The sequence below is a fragment of the Anopheles coluzzii genome, chromosome 3 (genome assembly GCF_943734685.1).
Source record: "Anopheles coluzzii chromosome 3, AcolN3, whole genome shotgun sequence".
In the NCBI taxonomy this organism is placed as follows: domain Eukaryota; kingdom Metazoa; phylum Arthropoda; class Insecta; order Diptera; family Culicidae; genus Anopheles; species Anopheles coluzzii.
Genome location: NC_064671.1, coordinates 55,079,608 through 55,095,910, shown reverse-complemented (window position 1 = coordinate 55,095,910; position 16,303 = coordinate 55,079,608). Strand labels below are relative to the sequence as shown.

General features: G+C 43.5%; 4 protein-coding genes across 4 annotated transcripts; 3 read left to right on the top strand and 1 right to left on the bottom strand.

The window, feature by feature from the left end:
* The first annotated feature begins 5,606 nt into the window (after nt 1–5,606).
* Nucleotides 5,607–7,622, top strand: LOC120955391 (alpha/beta hydrolase domain-containing protein 17B-like). Its single transcript, XM_049609651.1, has 5 exons — nt 5,607–5,853; nt 5,916–6,383; nt 6,637–7,011; nt 7,089–7,435; nt 7,516–7,622. Exons 2-4 carry the CDS (start codon nt 6,106–6,108, stop codon nt 7,303–7,305), a joined length of 870 nt encoding a protein of 289 aa, XP_049465608.1. The 5' UTR covers nt 5,607–5,853; nt 5,916–6,105; the 3' UTR covers nt 7,306–7,435; nt 7,516–7,622.
* LOC120956135 (uncharacterized) lies at nt 7,438–11,950 on the top strand. Its single transcript, XM_040377512.2, has 2 exons — nt 7,438–7,455; nt 7,596–11,950. Exons 1-2 carry the CDS (start codon nt 7,438–7,440, stop codon nt 9,363–9,365), a joined length of 1,788 nt encoding a protein of 595 aa, XP_040233446.2. The 3' UTR covers nt 9,366–11,950.
* A 107-nt stretch (nt 11,951–12,057) lies between these two features.
* LOC120955388 (senecionine N-oxygenase-like) lies at nt 12,058–14,156 on the top strand. Its single transcript, XM_040376219.2, has 2 exons — nt 12,058–12,381; nt 12,470–14,156. The coding sequence occupies exons 1-2, from the start codon at nt 12,379–12,381 to the stop codon at nt 13,799–13,801; spliced, it is 1,335 nt and encodes a 444-aa protein (XP_040232153.2). The 5' UTR covers nt 12,058–12,378; the 3' UTR covers nt 13,802–14,156.
* Nucleotides 13,944–16,058, bottom strand: LOC120955386 (dimethylaniline monooxygenase [N-oxide-forming] 3-like). Its single transcript, XM_049609650.1, has 4 exons — nt 15,876–16,058; nt 15,653–15,797; nt 15,169–15,564; nt 13,944–15,102 (listed from the first exon to the last, which is right to left on the bottom strand). The coding sequence occupies exons 2-4, from the start codon at nt 15,725–15,727 to the stop codon at nt 14,209–14,211; spliced, it is 1,365 nt and encodes a 454-aa protein (XP_049465607.1). The 5' UTR covers nt 15,728–15,797; nt 15,876–16,058; the 3' UTR covers nt 13,944–14,208.
* Nucleotides 16,059–16,303: the final 245 nt, after the last annotated feature.

Here is a 16,303-nt window from a genome sequence, read left to right as displayed (position 1 = left end):
CCCCCAAGAAAAAAATTAAAGTGTATTTGATTCAAAGCCAAGAGATGAAATCTCCCCCCACCCCCTCTCCCTGCACAACACCTGGGACGATCGTTTCCATGCCTTGAACAAGGATCGTCCACTGAAGACTGGCGAGCTTGATACGACAATGAGTGTGCTTCCACACGTACGATGATGATTGCGTCAGATTTGATAAAAATAAAATAACTACGTTAAAATTGTAATGTATGTGATTCAGAAGAGAAGCTATTCAAGCGTACATATTCGTTTAAATGGATGAACAAAAAAATTCATTGGGTGACACGTTTGTCACGAGGCGTGGAACATAGCGATGTGTGTGTCAATCCGAACACTCCCGGGCTGTACCCTTCCATAAGCGACCCTGAGTTTTTGGGGATGGTCCGGAAGGTACAAGTAGACATAACACCTTCGATAGGTGCAAAACAACGCAAACGATTCCGACCGGAACTCGCCGCTCCAACGGATATGAGTTGCTTATAATTTCTTGTACCTAGTGATAATACTGGTCTTCCCAATCTCGTTGCGTGTCGGAACCGATTCTAACATGCCATAAGGCCATAATATAAGGTTGGATAAAAGAGAAGGATTAGCAGAAAAGGATTTTTTTTGTTTCTTATTTCTTAGCTTGAACTATAAAAACTAGATACCTGTTATAAACCTAAATTTATGTGTTTTGATTTTTTAAAAAAAACAGGTAAATTTATATTTACTAACAAATAATATTTTAGCTAAATCGAGTGATAAAACATCTTAAATAACTCAAACAGCGATAAAAAATCCTTTTTTGCGAGCTGTGAAACATGGTTTTTAATATTATTTAGTTTTTCACTGTTATATCAACTGGGGTGGAGCAGTAGATATGGCTATCCGACTGAAATGGTTTTTTTTATATGAAGTTTTCAACTGCATATCCCACTGCTCGACTTTTTAACCACGTTGCTATGGCGGCAAACACCATTCCACTCCACTGCCAAACCGATCGGTTAGCGAAGATTCTGATTGAGAAAACGCAATTGGATAACATTGGAATTTTGCTAACCGATCGGCTAAATTATCCACTCCGTTATCGACTTTCGTTCGCGATGAGGCCCACTGATCTAATATTTTTAAAAAATCTGAACATGTTTGATGCTTCAACGACCTTCTAAACATCATGTAGCACGGTGTATAGTGGCAATAAAAAATATTTTTTTTTTCAATGTGCCGGAATTTGTCTCGAGTTTTCTGGCCACGACACACGGACACACATACAGCGCGGGGAAAGTGATTGTCCACTCTATCAAGCCGCGATCCCCCTCCCCTCCCGGTGCTTTGGATGAGGATGCGCTACAAGTTAAGCCAGCAATTCTACCGATAAGGTAGCGGAAATCGATCGTGCGTGTACGCGCGTTCGGGTGTGCGTTCTCGCGTACGCGCGTGCATGCGTGCATGCGCGTGTGTGTGTGTGTGCGTGCGGGAACCCCAAAACTGTTTGATTCTGATGCGTGCATTGTCACCGGCTGCGTCTACACACTCCATGCATTCTCAGAAAACGCACTGTACGCCGCCCGGTCGATTACCGCTACCTAGGAGACAATACAACCATTTAATTGGCACCACCATCTTTGCGACCGGTTCTGCTGTTGGGGGTATTAAAAAGACAAACGATCGAAGCAAACGTGCATGTGATATGTTACACATTTCTTTCCAATTCCGCTAGCGGACGCAAGTGGATACAAAACTTGAATTGAATTCATACAAAAGAGAATTCTGGTTTGGTTTATTACGGTGCGCGTATGATACTGCACCTGTCCGTCCAGAATCTGGTGGCTTGTTGGTTTTGAGTCGGTATCATGACGCCGTGCGACCGGCACTACCTTGGAATGGGTTCGGATCGGTAGGTTCATGTTTTGGTCGAGTGCATTCCGTGCATTTGTCGCGTCACAGCGGTAGCCCGGCAGCAACAAAGTCAAGACAAACTCTTACCCGGGTGTGGACTGCTATGCTAAGTTCTTTTTATTATTATTAGCGTAATAGCCAACGCGATCATGCCGGCCTTTTCAGGACTTGAGTACCACGTAGCCGGAGCCGGTGACTAACCCCTTGCTACGGCGGATGGTTCATACGCGAGAACCCACGACGGGCATGCAGATGTGCGGAATGTTGGCAGTGCCGCGGGCCCGCTCCTATCCAGTGTGCAACTTGCATACTGCCACACTGTCTCCTGCCCGGTGCATACGAAGCAGGCAGGGGGAAGGATGCACCTCCACAAAAAAAAAACCGTCATGAACCAGCGGTGGATCTAACGGTAGGCGGACTAGGCGGTCACCGATGATCTCTAGTCTTTGATATGCCGTATGTCTACAAGTATTAGCGACAAAGGCCCCCGGAAAGATGATCGTAGGGATCCCATGACCATCCCCCTCCCTCCCCGCTGGCAATTTACTTATACTGGCAGTATAGTATACTGTTCAATCTTCCAACAGCTGTGTGCCAGTACCCCCTGCTTCCGGTCATGCGCAGCGGGAAAGGAAAGGTACGAATATGGAGGTGGAAGGGAAGGAAGGGAGGGAGGGTGGGAGGGAGGGAGGGAGGGAGGAGGGAGGAGGGAAGGAGGGAAGGAGGGAAGGAGGGAAGGAGGGAAGGAGGGAAGGAGGGAAGGAGGGAAGGAGGGAAGGAGGGAAGGAGGGAAGGAGGGAAGGAGGGAAGGAGGGAAGGAGGGAAGGAGGGAAGGAGGGAAGGAGGGAAGGAGGGAAGGAGGGAAGGAGGGAAGGAGGGAAGGAGGGAAGGAGGGAAGGAGGGAAGGAGGGAAGGAGGGAAGGAGGGAAGGAGGGAAGGAGGGAAGGAGGGAAGGAGGGAAGGAGGGAAGGAGGGAAGGAGGGAAGGAGAGAAGGAGGGAAGGAGGGAAGGAGGGAAGGAGGGAAGGAGGGAAGGAGGGAAGGAGGGAAGGAGGGAGGAGGGAAGGTGCTGCCGGGTCTACCGCTGTGGCGCGACAAATGCACGGAATGCACTCGACCAAAACATGAACCTACCGATCCGAACCCATTCCAAGGCATTGCCAGTCAATCGGCGTCATGATAACTACTCCAAACGAACAAGCCACCAGATTCTGGGCGGACAGGTGCAGCACCATTCGCGCACCGTAATAAATAAATCCAGAATCCTCTTTTGTATGGATTCAATTCAAAATGTTGTTTCCACTTGCGTCCGCTAGCTGCAACATATGTGCAACATAATAAATGTGCAACATATCACACGCACGTTTGCTTTGATCGTGTGTCTTTTTGATACCCCCAACAGCAGAGCCGATCGCAAAGATGCCAATGCCAATGGTTGTGTTGCCTCTCAGGTAGCGAGATCGAAAATGCGTGGTATTTTGTAGCCGCAGCGGATGAAAATGTACGCATCAGAATCAAATAGTTTTGAGGTTTCCAAACGCACGCACTCACACAAACACGCGCGCGCAAACTCACACACAAACACGCACGCACAAACTCACACACACATACACACACACACACACACACACACACACACACACACACACACACACACACACACACACACACACACACACACACACACACACACACACACACACACACACACACACACACACACACACACACACACAAATGCGCCCGCGCGCGCACGCGATAAGGCACCTACGAACGCGCGCACGCGAGAACGCACCTATGAAAGCGCGCACGCAAGCACGCACCCCCCACCAAACCCCCCTCCCCTTCCGCTATCATCAGCTATCATATAGCGCATCCTCATCCCTAGCGCCGGGCGGGGTGGGGTATCGCGACATGATAGAGTAAATGGTCACTTTCCCCGCGCTGTGTGCGTGTGTGTGTGTGTGTGTCGAGACACAAAAACTCGAGAAAGATTTCGGCACATTAAAAAAAAATATTTTATAGTCACTATATACTGTGCTTCATGATGCTTTGAAGGTCGTTGAAGCATCCAACATGTTCAAATTAAAAAATATTAGATTAGTGTTAGACGTTCTCCTACGCTTGTTTTAAATAGGCTTCTTCACCCTCAACTGGCAGGGGCATCGAATGGTCTCATCAGCAGCGGCACGAAATAAAATAAACCATCAATACACCGATAACACGATAACACTTTGAATCCCAATCCAGCTTCTCCCACAGCGTCTCAAGGTCACACACAAATTAATAAATGCGAACACCCACCAATAACAATACACAACCGCAATGCGCATATATGAACCAACGCATACACCACTACAACCAATCAGCTGGCGGCGGAAAGCACGGGCAGAAGCGCCGCAAGTACAACAAGTAAGGCAAGGCAGGGTGAGGGAGGGAGAAGAAGCGGACGAAAAAATGGGCGCCAATATTTTTAAACTTTTTGACCGTTTTTTTTGCTCCGCCGCCATAAATAGTTCGTCCATTTCGCCCACAGATGGCGCTAAACTTGCTCGACCCAGCGCAGGAATCGCTGAAGTCCAGCGCGGGGATCGGGCCAAAATCTGCGCTGGCCAGCGCAGATTTTGGTACATTTTCTGCGCTGGAAACTGCTCGAATTTGCGCAGCGGGAACCCATTAATCGAACATGTGAACCCAAGTGCCACAAATCTACTAAACGACCACTAAACACCTTCTAAACGACTCAAGTTCTCTACCTAAACGGAATATAGAAAGACTTCGTTTAGCAGACGGCAAACGACTCATGCATTCTAAAAATATCAAAAAAGCTGGTGGCGCTCTCTGTTGGTGGGATACCCCAACCAGTTGAACTTCATCGCTTGGAGGAGAGCTTTCTCATTTCCTCTGTACTGTTGTATGGTTTCGCATTGAAGTTATGCATCGCTAGAACTAGAACGGCGATACGATTGTTTAAATACTAAACTCCAACGGAAATCACCAGCACTGAAAAGCAAGTGAAATTAGAGTAATGGTCGTTGGTGTTGATACCCACGTATCTGACCACACGACCATTCATATAGATTTTTGCTCAGAAAGTTAGAAGGCTATATAGGTCATGATAAGATGAAACTTGTCGAAACACATTGCAAGAAAAGGATAGCAATATAATGATGAGTTGTAATACGCCATCTATTGATCAAACCAATGAAGCTGTGGAGCTTTCATTTTTTTCTATGGATATTCAATTTTCCAGTCGTTTAAGCTTAATCTGTGGCGCTTGGGAAGTCCTATACATTTTTCATGTTCGATGTCGTGTTCTATTGCTGCTAGAGCGCCGGGTTACATTATCTGTCAAATTGCATATAAAATTTTATCAGCGCGTTCGAGTTCATGAAGTGCAGACACGGGCCTTAGTTGTCTCTGTTGAAGTTCTGGTTCTGGTTGCTAGTGATTTCCATATAGAGTTTAATACATTAAGTGATTTGGGAAATGGTAATATGACTTTTTGGTCAGTATTACGAAAAAATTTTCGGTAGGATAAATGAAAAATCGGTAGTTTTAGGGGGCTCATCTGTGAATCGGTAGGCATATCAAAAATCGGTAGGAATACAGATAAATCGGTATTTCTGGTCACTCTGGTCATGTGTCAAAGACGACAAGAAAAAAAAAAATAATTGGATAAAAAACAAAAGAAGTTTTGATTGCTCGTCCGTATCATTTTCGCTTTACATCGGTCGATCGGTGTTCAACTGTGTTGGGTGAAAAAAATAAATAACAAAAACAATTAAAACTTCTTTCGATGTTCCACATTTGTAAACAGTTGTTCTGACGCGAGACAAACATATCTTAAACTACATCCGTTGTGTGTTTCTTTTCGTATTTAACAAGTGTGATTTGAGAAATAGTTCATGGGTCCATACCCTCTTCAATAATCTCCCCCACCATTAGTGTTGTTGTGAGTGAGAAAATTGGGCGAGACGCAACATTTGAAGAGAGCTAATTATCCTTCTCCGCCAGGCCTACGACTAACCATCCAAACGTAATAAACACAAACGCCAAACTGGAACGGGATAGGAAAGCTAAAGTTAACAAAAGTTCCTCTACCTCAACAAGAGTCGAGCGGGGCAGATCGGCAGTGTTGGAGGCGTCGACGACGACGACGACGGAAGAAGCGGATACAAACGCTACGAGCGTCGACAAAAAAAAGATGAACGGGTTAAGTTTCAGTGAACTTTGTTGTTTGTTTTGCTGCCCTCCGTGTCCAGGACGCATTGCATCGAAGCTGGCCTTCTTACCGCCAGAAGCTAGCTACGATCTGAAACCGGAAGCGGATAATACTAACAGCAAGTTTACCCTGACGCTACATGATAAGGCCGACTGGCAGTATACCGATCGTGAAAAAGAATGCTTCGAAGTGTTTTACGCACGATCTGCTCGCGGGAACAGAATCGCATGTTTATTCGTCAAATGTAGCGCTAACGCACGGTACGTAAAAATATCAATTCCGACATTCGTATGCACGAGATCTCTATGGATATGGTTAATGAAATGTGGAATAATAGCTATCACCAAACAATACATTAATGTTTCATTTCTGTAACATAACATTTCTCTCGATTGAGGATTATACAATTCAATTAAAGAAAGTATCATGACCATGATTGCATCGTCACTGTTTACTTATTCCATACTTGCCATACTTCATTCCTGAGATTGAAACACTTTATCTTTATTTTAGATTTACACTGCTCTTTTCCCACGGCAATGCGGTAGATCTTGGGCAAATGACTACGTTTTTCATCGGATTAGGTCAACGGATTAATTGTAACATTTTTAGCTACGATTATTCCGGCTATGGTCAAAGCTCCGGAAAACCGACGGAGAAGAATCTTTACGCAGATATCGATGCAGCGTGGCACGCTCTACGAACACGGTATGGCATCAGTCCTGAAAATATAATTCTTTACGGACAAAGCATAGGCACGGTTCCCACGGTAGATTTAGCCAGTCGCTATGAGGTTGGTGCGGTCATTTTGCATTCCCCTCTGATGTCAGGTATGCGAGTAGCCTTTCCAGCTACAAAACGTACGTGGTTTTTCGATGCATTTCCCAGGTATGGTTTGCTGTAATGTACCTACAGTAAATGTTCACGGACATTAATGAGCTTATTATGCATTTCCTTTCTTCTAGCATTGATAAAGTGCCGAAAGTAACATCACCCGTTCTGGTAATACATGGTACCGAAGATGAGGTGATCGATTTTTCCCACGGTATGACCATTTACGAAAAGTGTCCCCGAGCAGTGGAACCATTATGGGTGGAAGGGGCCGGTCACAATGACGTGGAAATGTACAGCCAATATTTGGAACGGCTAAAACAGTTTGTGTCCGTTGAGCTGGTCAACTGACAAAAGCTGAACAAACGCACCAGCGGCAATAGCAGTGGAAAGCGAACCAAAGGTGATGGTGACGGCCGAAAGGTGGCAGAAAACGATGACGATGATAATGAGGAAGACGAAGAAGAGGATTTAAATACGGGTATGTTGTTGCTCATGATTGTAAGTGGTGTTTTGTTAAATGTTTTATATCGTTATTCGTTCTTCATTGATCCATAACAGATGATGAAATATTGAATGCATCAATTACATTAAGTTCAAACTCTACTAATGATGCATCCGCGATCGAAAAGCTTCTCTAGCATCAGGAGCCTGGCGGGGAGAGCGAATTTAATTTTGCTTCCTCCGCCCCGACAGCCTCTAGCGTTAGTCTACCAGTCACTCGTTCCGACGGGGATGGCAGAGATACGGTTGAGGATCAGCTGCCCCAAAAACCGCCGACGCCGTCTGTTTCTGCTCACGATCAACAAAAGGCAAGCCAACCACAAAATGGTGCTGCGAATGAACATGTAGTAGGAAATACGAAAGCGACCGTGCACATCAATGGTGTGGCGGTGGATCACTTTCATCAGAACTCCGATGTAGATGAGGATCGACGGTCTCTGTGTCAGAATAGTGATGTACATGGTTTCATTTCGTACTCATCCGACAGCAGCATGATCGAGTTAAATCTAAAGTTCCGCAAGTGTGCTTGCAATGAAAACATTATCAACACCTCCAAAGAAAACCTGCAACAGATGCAACGAACCAGTCCAACAGGAGCGGCAGCACCAACTGATGGCTATGACGTTGTCAATGCTGCCATTGCTGGTACGGAGAGCAGTATGGTCGGGAAGGAAGGTAAAAGCAAAAAAATATTAGCATTAAACAAGGACAATTTGAATAGATTAGTGCGCAAACTGAACGACACTACGAATAGCTCATCCTCATCTTGTACAAAGTGTAGATTATCATTAGACGTCAAGAACATTTTAAACGGAATAGGTAACGTAAAGGCAAAACACGCCACAGCAGACGCCGTTGGGAGTGACAGTGTCGGTCGGTCCCCTGGTGGAGATGATTCTAACTCCCGCCGTGCTGCGCTTCCACTAACCATCGACGATTCAATGCTCGGACTGCGTGCAGACGACTCACTGCTAGGAAGCTCAGCTTCCCCGCTACCCTCGCCACTACCTTCGCCTAATTCGCCGTTACCGATCATCGGTCCGCTTGAGCGACGTCATAGCGAAACGGTCGAACGGCGATCAATTGGCATACAGCATGCATCGAAACAATATCGTAAAAAACCGCCATTATTGCGAACACATGGCCGCAGCATAGCACAAGCAGAGGAAATTATAATCATTTCCGATGAATTCAGACGACAATCGTTGCGCGATCAGCAAACCATACGGGTACAGAAGAGTCCGAAAACAATTTCCAAATCGATGGAAAGCATAGACAAGCGAAATTCTATGTCACTATCCCTTCGGCCGGTGACAATCAGAAGCTTTCAACTGCCCAACACTGTGCATGGGATAGATCCAGCCGATGAGATGCTAACGATAGTGGTCAATGCTGCCGAGACAACGGGCGCCAACGATACAAAAACAATCTCAAAATCAGTTGATGATATGGCACTCGGCGGAGGACAGGGAGTAGAAGACTCCGCTCAACCGAAAGCATCTGAACCTGCCGGAGATGACGTCGAGTTAATCTTCATTTCGGATGAGTTTGTCAAACGGAAATCAAAGTCAAGCTCGGATGTTATCATCGTGGAAAATGCTGCTGGTCGCAGGAGGGAAAGCAGCAGGCGTAAAAAACCCATCAAAACCTTGTCGGTTGCTGGCGTCGAAGGCAGCAACGCGGAAAAGAAAAGACTTTCCTCCAACACGGCCCGAGCCTCTAGCACTGAAGGACGGATTGTGAAATCCGCAACCATACCGGTAGCCGCGTCTAAAGTGAAAAACGTCCGTCGCAAAACAACTATATCCAACTCGAATAGTTTCCTTACTTATGAGGAGCCTTTCTCTCCAGAGACGCTTGAAAGTAAAGACATTGGTCAACTATTTGCAGATGCATCGGTCGAGTAATCTTAAAGAAACATGAATGATTGTAATAGAGTAGAGCCTGCAAATTTAGTGCAACAAACGAATCCTCACTAGTTATACTTCTTGAAGTTAGCATGCGTATGTATGTTTGCAGATTACTGGTGAAGGATGTTGTTAAACATGTCTGTGAATCTTCCATTAATTATGATGTATCCTTTGTTATCGCACAAATTTAAATGGTAGAAAAAAAGCAATTATAATGATTGTTATTTAATTGCGTTTAGCCAGTCGAATAGACTATGCTCATTGCTTACAGATTAGTATTACTTACACTTTCCTATAGTTTATCTCAATGCTTCCCGGAATAGAGCCTTTCCATTTGGTGTTCGTTTGTTGCAATGTTGTTTTGAAGCAAGTATAGATTAACTCCCTCAGACAACGTTTCTAAAACGCTTTATTGATTTTACTGCAGTGCAATTTGTGGGTTCGTATATGTTGAGCGCATTGTATCATTTATTACTCAGTTCACCCAATCGTATTCCAAAGGGACTGATGATATCGACTGATAAATGCATGTAAAAATACTAAGTATAAATCATCCTGTATGAAGAGTAGTAAACAAATCCGATAAAACAAAACATTCGAAAAATATGTAAAAAAAAGTAACACAGCAATAGGTGGAAAGTTCTCACAACGCCATCATCGTACAAGAGTAGTATACAAAAAACAAAAAAAAAAAATACCAAACACAAAACAATCACACACGCACATACGCAGCCTAAAACAACGTATAAATTAAAATGACTGTAGAAATTGGATCTGTGAGCACTTTAAATTAGTCTGACGCTCATATTGTTTTACAAGACCCCTTTTTTCAGATTTGATATCAATGTTAAGCACCGATAAAGCCGTCCTTCCATTTTTGAGTTCTATTTGTTGTTTGTTGTGCAGGCATGTTTGTTACTATGTCTGACACACGAATGCAGGTTTAGTTGTGCAACTATCACTGTCAGAACGTACAATTCAAGTTAAAGTGGAGAAATTGAACATTTGTACAAACAAATCCTTTGCAAATCGCTATTAATCCTGATCGCTCAAGCACACGTACACTGCAAGTAGTCAAAAGTTCGAAACATAACGACAAAAGTATAATGATAACTCATTTCGAATTTGTATTTTTTAAATTTAAGTGCATTATTTAGGTTTACATAACTTCTGTGTCTCGTGCAATGATATGCAAGTGTTATTTATAACACTGAAGCATTACGTTTATAAAGCAAACAATTTCTCGGTAAACTGAAGCGGCGATACACACGTTATCTGTAGCATCTTTTTGAGATAACCTATGCGTTTAACAGCTAAAATGAACCCATTTTGCATGGTAGCAGACGTATTACGAAATCTTCCATTCCCCCCGAAAAACTTCCACTTCTAGCCAGTTCTACATCGAACCAGAACAAGAATTGGCCAGAAAAGCAACAATGCGTAAATTTGATAAGAATACATACGCAAATGAGGAAACATTTGCAATGAAAGTACTCTACACCATCAAAAACTTCTTAGATATGAATATATAAGCATGTACACTACTGAGATTAAGTGGTTTATCTTCATGCAACGTTTAAGCCAATGGCGAGCCAGCCACCAAAGACTCCTAAAGACACAAATAATAAGAAAAAAGCTCCCAACGTTTCGTTTCTTCTGTAAACTATTCGGCTCTCGTGTGATAAGTGATGTAGATTTTGGATCGTTTGTAAGAAAACCTTGATACGATTGTATGTTGTGACTAAATAGCCGTGTTAGCTTGAAACAAACAAGCTAGTGTTTTTTTTATTGTGGAGAATTTTTAAATTTTTGATCAGTGTTTTAAAGACTTTATCTTATGAGCGAAACGTACCCCATACATGTATTTCAGGTGTTGTAAAATTCTAATTAGAGAGATGAAGGGTTACAGTTGTTGGAGAACAAATGAAGACAAACAGTACATAGACTCATCATATTATCCTTATAAAATATATACATTTTCTTGTTCATGGTGTGTTTCAGTTTTACAAATATCCATTAGCTAAAAATTATGAAAAACAGCTCTAGATGAGTGCGCAACAGAAGCTCAATACAGTAGGTAAATAAAGTAATTCAATGAGAAAGAATACGACACATGTTAACAGAAAACAAAACGAACATGCTTTCACATCCACCGACAGGACGTTCAAATAATGAATCCAACTTTTGGACTAGCTCTGGTGGGTCTGCCTGCCATATGAATCAAAGAGAAGTTAAATCTTGGCGTAAAATGCGCGTAATTAATTCCCAAACATGATGTAGTGAAATTTTGGAAGTGAGGTATAAAGTATGTAAAGAAGTTTCACACAATTTCACACAAGGCACAGCAATCCGCATGGTTTAATCCGACGAATGTACAGTTTTCAATCCGAAGCGTGCACTCAATTGATTTTCTTGTAGTGAGAAACGATTGTTTAATCATAAGAACACACTGTTAACAACCTAAGACCAACGCATCCAGCATTCGTCCAACATAGAAAGAATAATTATATTCTCTTGAACATGGCAATCTCGTGCACACAATATGGAATCACAGTGAAATCAAATTGTTATAATCAATCCAATGAGTATTGTTTTTTTTTTTTCATTTACATAGCAGATCAGATCAAATATCCGAACAGAGCGTATGAAAATTGCATCTATATGTTTAAACCAACGTACCACACGTATTAAGTGAGATCAGCATGAATGCATTAAACTTGTCTATTTTATCGGTATATTTTATAAAATATATCTTTTGGCTACATTTGGCCAATGCTATTACTTTGTCCCATAGTGAAAATCTAGAAAAGAGATTGTGTTCTCAAATCAGCTGTTTCGTCGTCTTGCTTGCCGCTGTGTCAAAATGTGCCAGTCTGCGCTCTTTCATATGTTAGTGATAGTGATAACTCTGTCGTAGCAAAGACCTGCACGCAATATACACCCATAATTAACGAGTGTCCGTTTGTTAAAACGAATCTCAAATATAGCTTTTTATTGTATTATTATAAAAATGGTAAGTTCCTACTTGTGGTCAAATTTGTATGCGATAAGATTAATTATTTTCCTTTCTTGTCTATGCTATCTCACTGATACGATGTCAGACAGGGCAGCCGAAACGCTACTGTGTGATAGGCGCTGGAAGTTCTGGTATATGTTCGGCTAAAACGATTCTGGATGCTGGTGGCAACGTAACAATATATGAACGAACGGATCAAATCGGTGGCACCTGGGTGTACACAGATGAAGTGGGCAACGATCGCTATGGTTTACCAGTACATACCAGTATGTACGAAGGGCTGAAGACAAACCTTCCGAAAGAAATTATGGGCTTTCCAGGCTATGAGATGCCGGCACAGCCCGCCTCATACGTGCCCTGGCACGAGGTGCTACAATTCATTCGAGATTATTCCGCGCATTACGATGTTACCAGAAGGATCGCGTTTGAACATTTGGTCGAAGAGGTGAGACCTGCTTCGGATGGAACCGACGGATGGAGTGTCACCGTACGACAGCTGGCTAGTGGATTGAGAACAACTGAAAGGTTTGATTTCGTGCTGGTATGCAATGGACACTACCATACACCTGTCATTCCGACGTATCCCGGTGGCGAATGTTTCCTTGGCAAGCAACTACACAGTCATGACTATCGCAAATCAGACATTTTCAGAGACCAGCTCGTACTTGTGATCGGTGCTGGGCCAAGTGGAACAGATCTAACGCTTGAAGCAGCGAAGATGGCAAAAACCGTATACTTTAGCCACCACGTACCGGAAAAGCTGAAGCAACTAACTTTTCCTCCCAACGTGCTACAAGTACCGGACGTGCTACGTATCTTGCCAGAGTGTGTGGAATTCGTGGATGGATCTCAACATCCCGTATCGGTCATCTTCTACTGTACAGGCTACCGGTACAGCTTTCCCTTCCTGCATCCTGACTGTGGCGTGCAGGTGGACGATAATTGGGTGCGACCGCTCTACAAACACGTTTTAAACATAAATCATCCCACGATGGCTTTCATTGGGTTACCTTTTTACGTCTGTGCCACGCTCATGTTCGAGCTGCAAGCAAGATTCTGTGTTACGTTTTACGGTGGCCGTCTGTCTATGCCGGACAGGGCCGACATGGTGTCCGACCATGATCGTGAAATGAACGGCCGATGGAGTAAAGGGTTGAAAAAACGGCAGGCACACATGATGGGAGCAGAATATCAAGGGGAGTATTATCAATCCTTAGCGCACCGAGCGCAAATCGAACCCATACCGAAGGTCATGACGGATATGCACATTGATAGTGGAAGGCGAAAGAAAGAAGATTTACAAAACTATCGAAATGATGTGTACCGCATAGTGGATGAAAATACGTTTGTCAAGTATGATATTTCGGAAGTTGTATGTGCATCAAACGAGTTAACTGTAGAGAGCCACAGTAGCTAACCGAAACCCAGCGGCGCAACCATGGCGCAACCATCCGCGGTTCATATAATTTGCGCGGATGGTTGCGGATGGTGAGGTGTGTAGTAATGCACACACATATATACATATAGAGATAAGAAATTATGAAACGATTTACGCACAATTCAATTGTAGATGCATTTATATTTTTGGATGTTTCCAATAAAACGTATACTTTTTGATAATATCTAGTAAAGCGTTTCGTAATACATCAAGAACCATGTTCGTATTATTGACTCATACATGTTTAATTGTGCGTTGCTCAACGGGATAGTTTATCGAAAATCAATTTCTAAATTTGGAATACATCGACTGAATGTTGAATGCTCTGAAAGAACAGTACGACGGTCATCGCTCTGAACCATTAAATCTCGATCATCGTTGCGATTTTAGCTCATCGTCGGTGTGGGTGGTATTTGAACCTTAATAAAATGTTCATCGTCAACGATACGATATTCAAAATTACGAAAATTAACATCCTCCTTTTTACTGTTGATGCAATCGGCGTGCATTTTCGCGAGCACGGGCTTGAGTGTTTCTATCTCGGCAATTCGCGCAATATCGTCATAGTACCGTTGCTGTAAATCTCCAGCTAACATGTGAGATAGCTTCCCACTTAAACCGCGCTCCTTTCGCTCCTGCTGATCTTTCTGCCACCACTCTAGCATTTGTTGCTTGCCCGGCAACTGTTTTTGACCGGTAAAGAATTTCAGGCAAAATCTTGCTTGCAGATCCATCATAAGCATAAGACAGGCGTTGAAAGGCAGCCCGATAAAGGCCATAGTCGGTTGGTTGATGTTGATGCAGTGATAATACAAGGGACTGATGGTGTTGTTTTCTAAAGACACGCCACAGTCCACTGAGAGAAACGGTGTCGAGTAGCGATAACCCGTGCAGTAGATAATGGTGTCGAATTCTTCCCGTGTGCCATCCACAAATTCTGCACCAGTTTGCGTTAGGCGCAACACTTCCGGCTTCTGTACCACTCGATCGCCGGTATGAACGGGATCATTACACCGATGACTCAGCACAACCTTATCGGCATGTAGAGCAATGGCCGGTGCTATATCCATTCCACTGTGTCCTCCACCAACAACAAGCACACGCTGATCACGATAGTTTTCTTCACGGCGATAATCTTTGCTGTGCAGCTGCTGGCCTCGGAATATGTTCCGTCCCGGGAAAGATGGAATTATTCGTGAACTGTAATGACCATTGCATACCAGTACGAAATCGAACTGATGCATGGCATATCGATTGGCGGCTACATCTTTCACCAGTACCTGCAATGTGAGTAAAATTTAATATAGCTCCATCAACGCGATCGCCTTTTGGCATATCATACTCACGTCCCAGCGATCGGTACTGAAATTTCGGGTCACTCGAACAACCTCGCGTTCAAATTGAATCACCTTCTTCAATTGAAACTTGTCGACGTACCCTTCCAGTTGCTTTATCACATCGCTAATCGTCACGAATGTAGGCGCTTGTTCGTCGATGGGATAGTCCGGATATCCCATGCCCTGTTTGACGAGGTTTGTGCGAAGGTTCGCGTACATGCATGTAATATCCAAGCCATTTGAATCTTTTCCAGTGTCATCAGTGTAAGCCCACAAGCCTCCAATTTGCTTAGATTGTTCAAACACTGTCACAGTAGCATGGCTATCGAGTGCTAGCGCCTGTTTGGCGGTGCATAGACCGGAAGGTCCAGCTCCGATAATACAATAGGTAGCAGCAGCAGGTGCCTAAAATTGTTGTACGATTTCAATGTTAGTGTTCAATGTTCAATGTTAGTAATTTTTCTTTGTGATTATTGCGAATAAAATGCCTTACCATTGGAAGCGGGGAACGATTCAACGAGCGTGCGTAACGGACCGTATCTGAGATGATACTGGCATACAGTTTCATGGCATGATAAGAGAACCCTATTCGATGCACGGGGCAGAATAGGTGTAATACGTGGGATTTCCATTGTATTCTTTAAGGAACAGTACATAAAAAATATTGTTTTTTTTTAACAATCTTATCACTTCTACTTGGCGTAAAGCGAACATACCGGTCTATGCAGATTCTTGAGACATTATTCAGTACCACGCAGCTGGATAGTCAGTTCTCGCTACGGGGGGGGGAGGACGGTCCGTATGAGGCTTGAACCAATGACGAGCATGCTATCAAGTGGGACCGCCCGTGTGATAATCTTATCACTTACCAAATGCAATTAAACAAATATGTTTGGAGGCATCATACAAAAAAAAAATAACTTTTAGGCATGTGGACGACACATCACAGTGCATGCCAATTATTAACGCATTTTGGGATTATCTATAAATTACGACACGCAAAAATGTTCCACTGCGTACTGTAACAAAATGTAGTGCTGGAACAATCCACCTTATATTATGTAAGAAACGGTTTTGTTTAAACAATGCTACAATAATTATGTGAAAAGTAGAGTTTTAAATGTAATATACGGTGGGACGCCGT

Bases quoted from the DNA above. Each gene is read 5' to 3' on its own strand.
- LOC120955391 (XM_049609651.1), top strand. From the start codon at position 6,106: ATGAACGGGTTAAGTTTCAGTGAACTTTGTTGTTTGTTTTGCTGCCCT. The intron at 6,384-6,636 runs GTACGTAAAAAT...TCTTTATTTTAG, and splicing joins AAATGTAGCGCTAACGCACG to ATTTACACTGCTCTTTTCCC. The intron at 7,012-7,088 runs GTATGGTTTGCT...CCTTTCTTCTAG, and splicing joins TTTTTCGATGCATTTCCCAG to CATTGATAAAGTGCCGAAAG.
- LOC120955386 (XM_049609650.1), bottom strand. From the start codon at position 15,727: ATGAAACTGTATGCCAGTATCATCTCAGATACGGTCCGTTACGCACGC. The intron at 15,565-15,652 runs GTAAGGCATTTT...CAACAATTTTAG, and splicing joins ATCGTTCCCCGCTTCCAATG to GCACCTGCTGCTGCTACCTA. The intron at 15,103-15,168 runs GTGAGTATGATA...CTCACATTGCAG, and splicing joins TCAGTACCGATCGCTGGGAC to GTACTGGTGAAAGATGTAGC.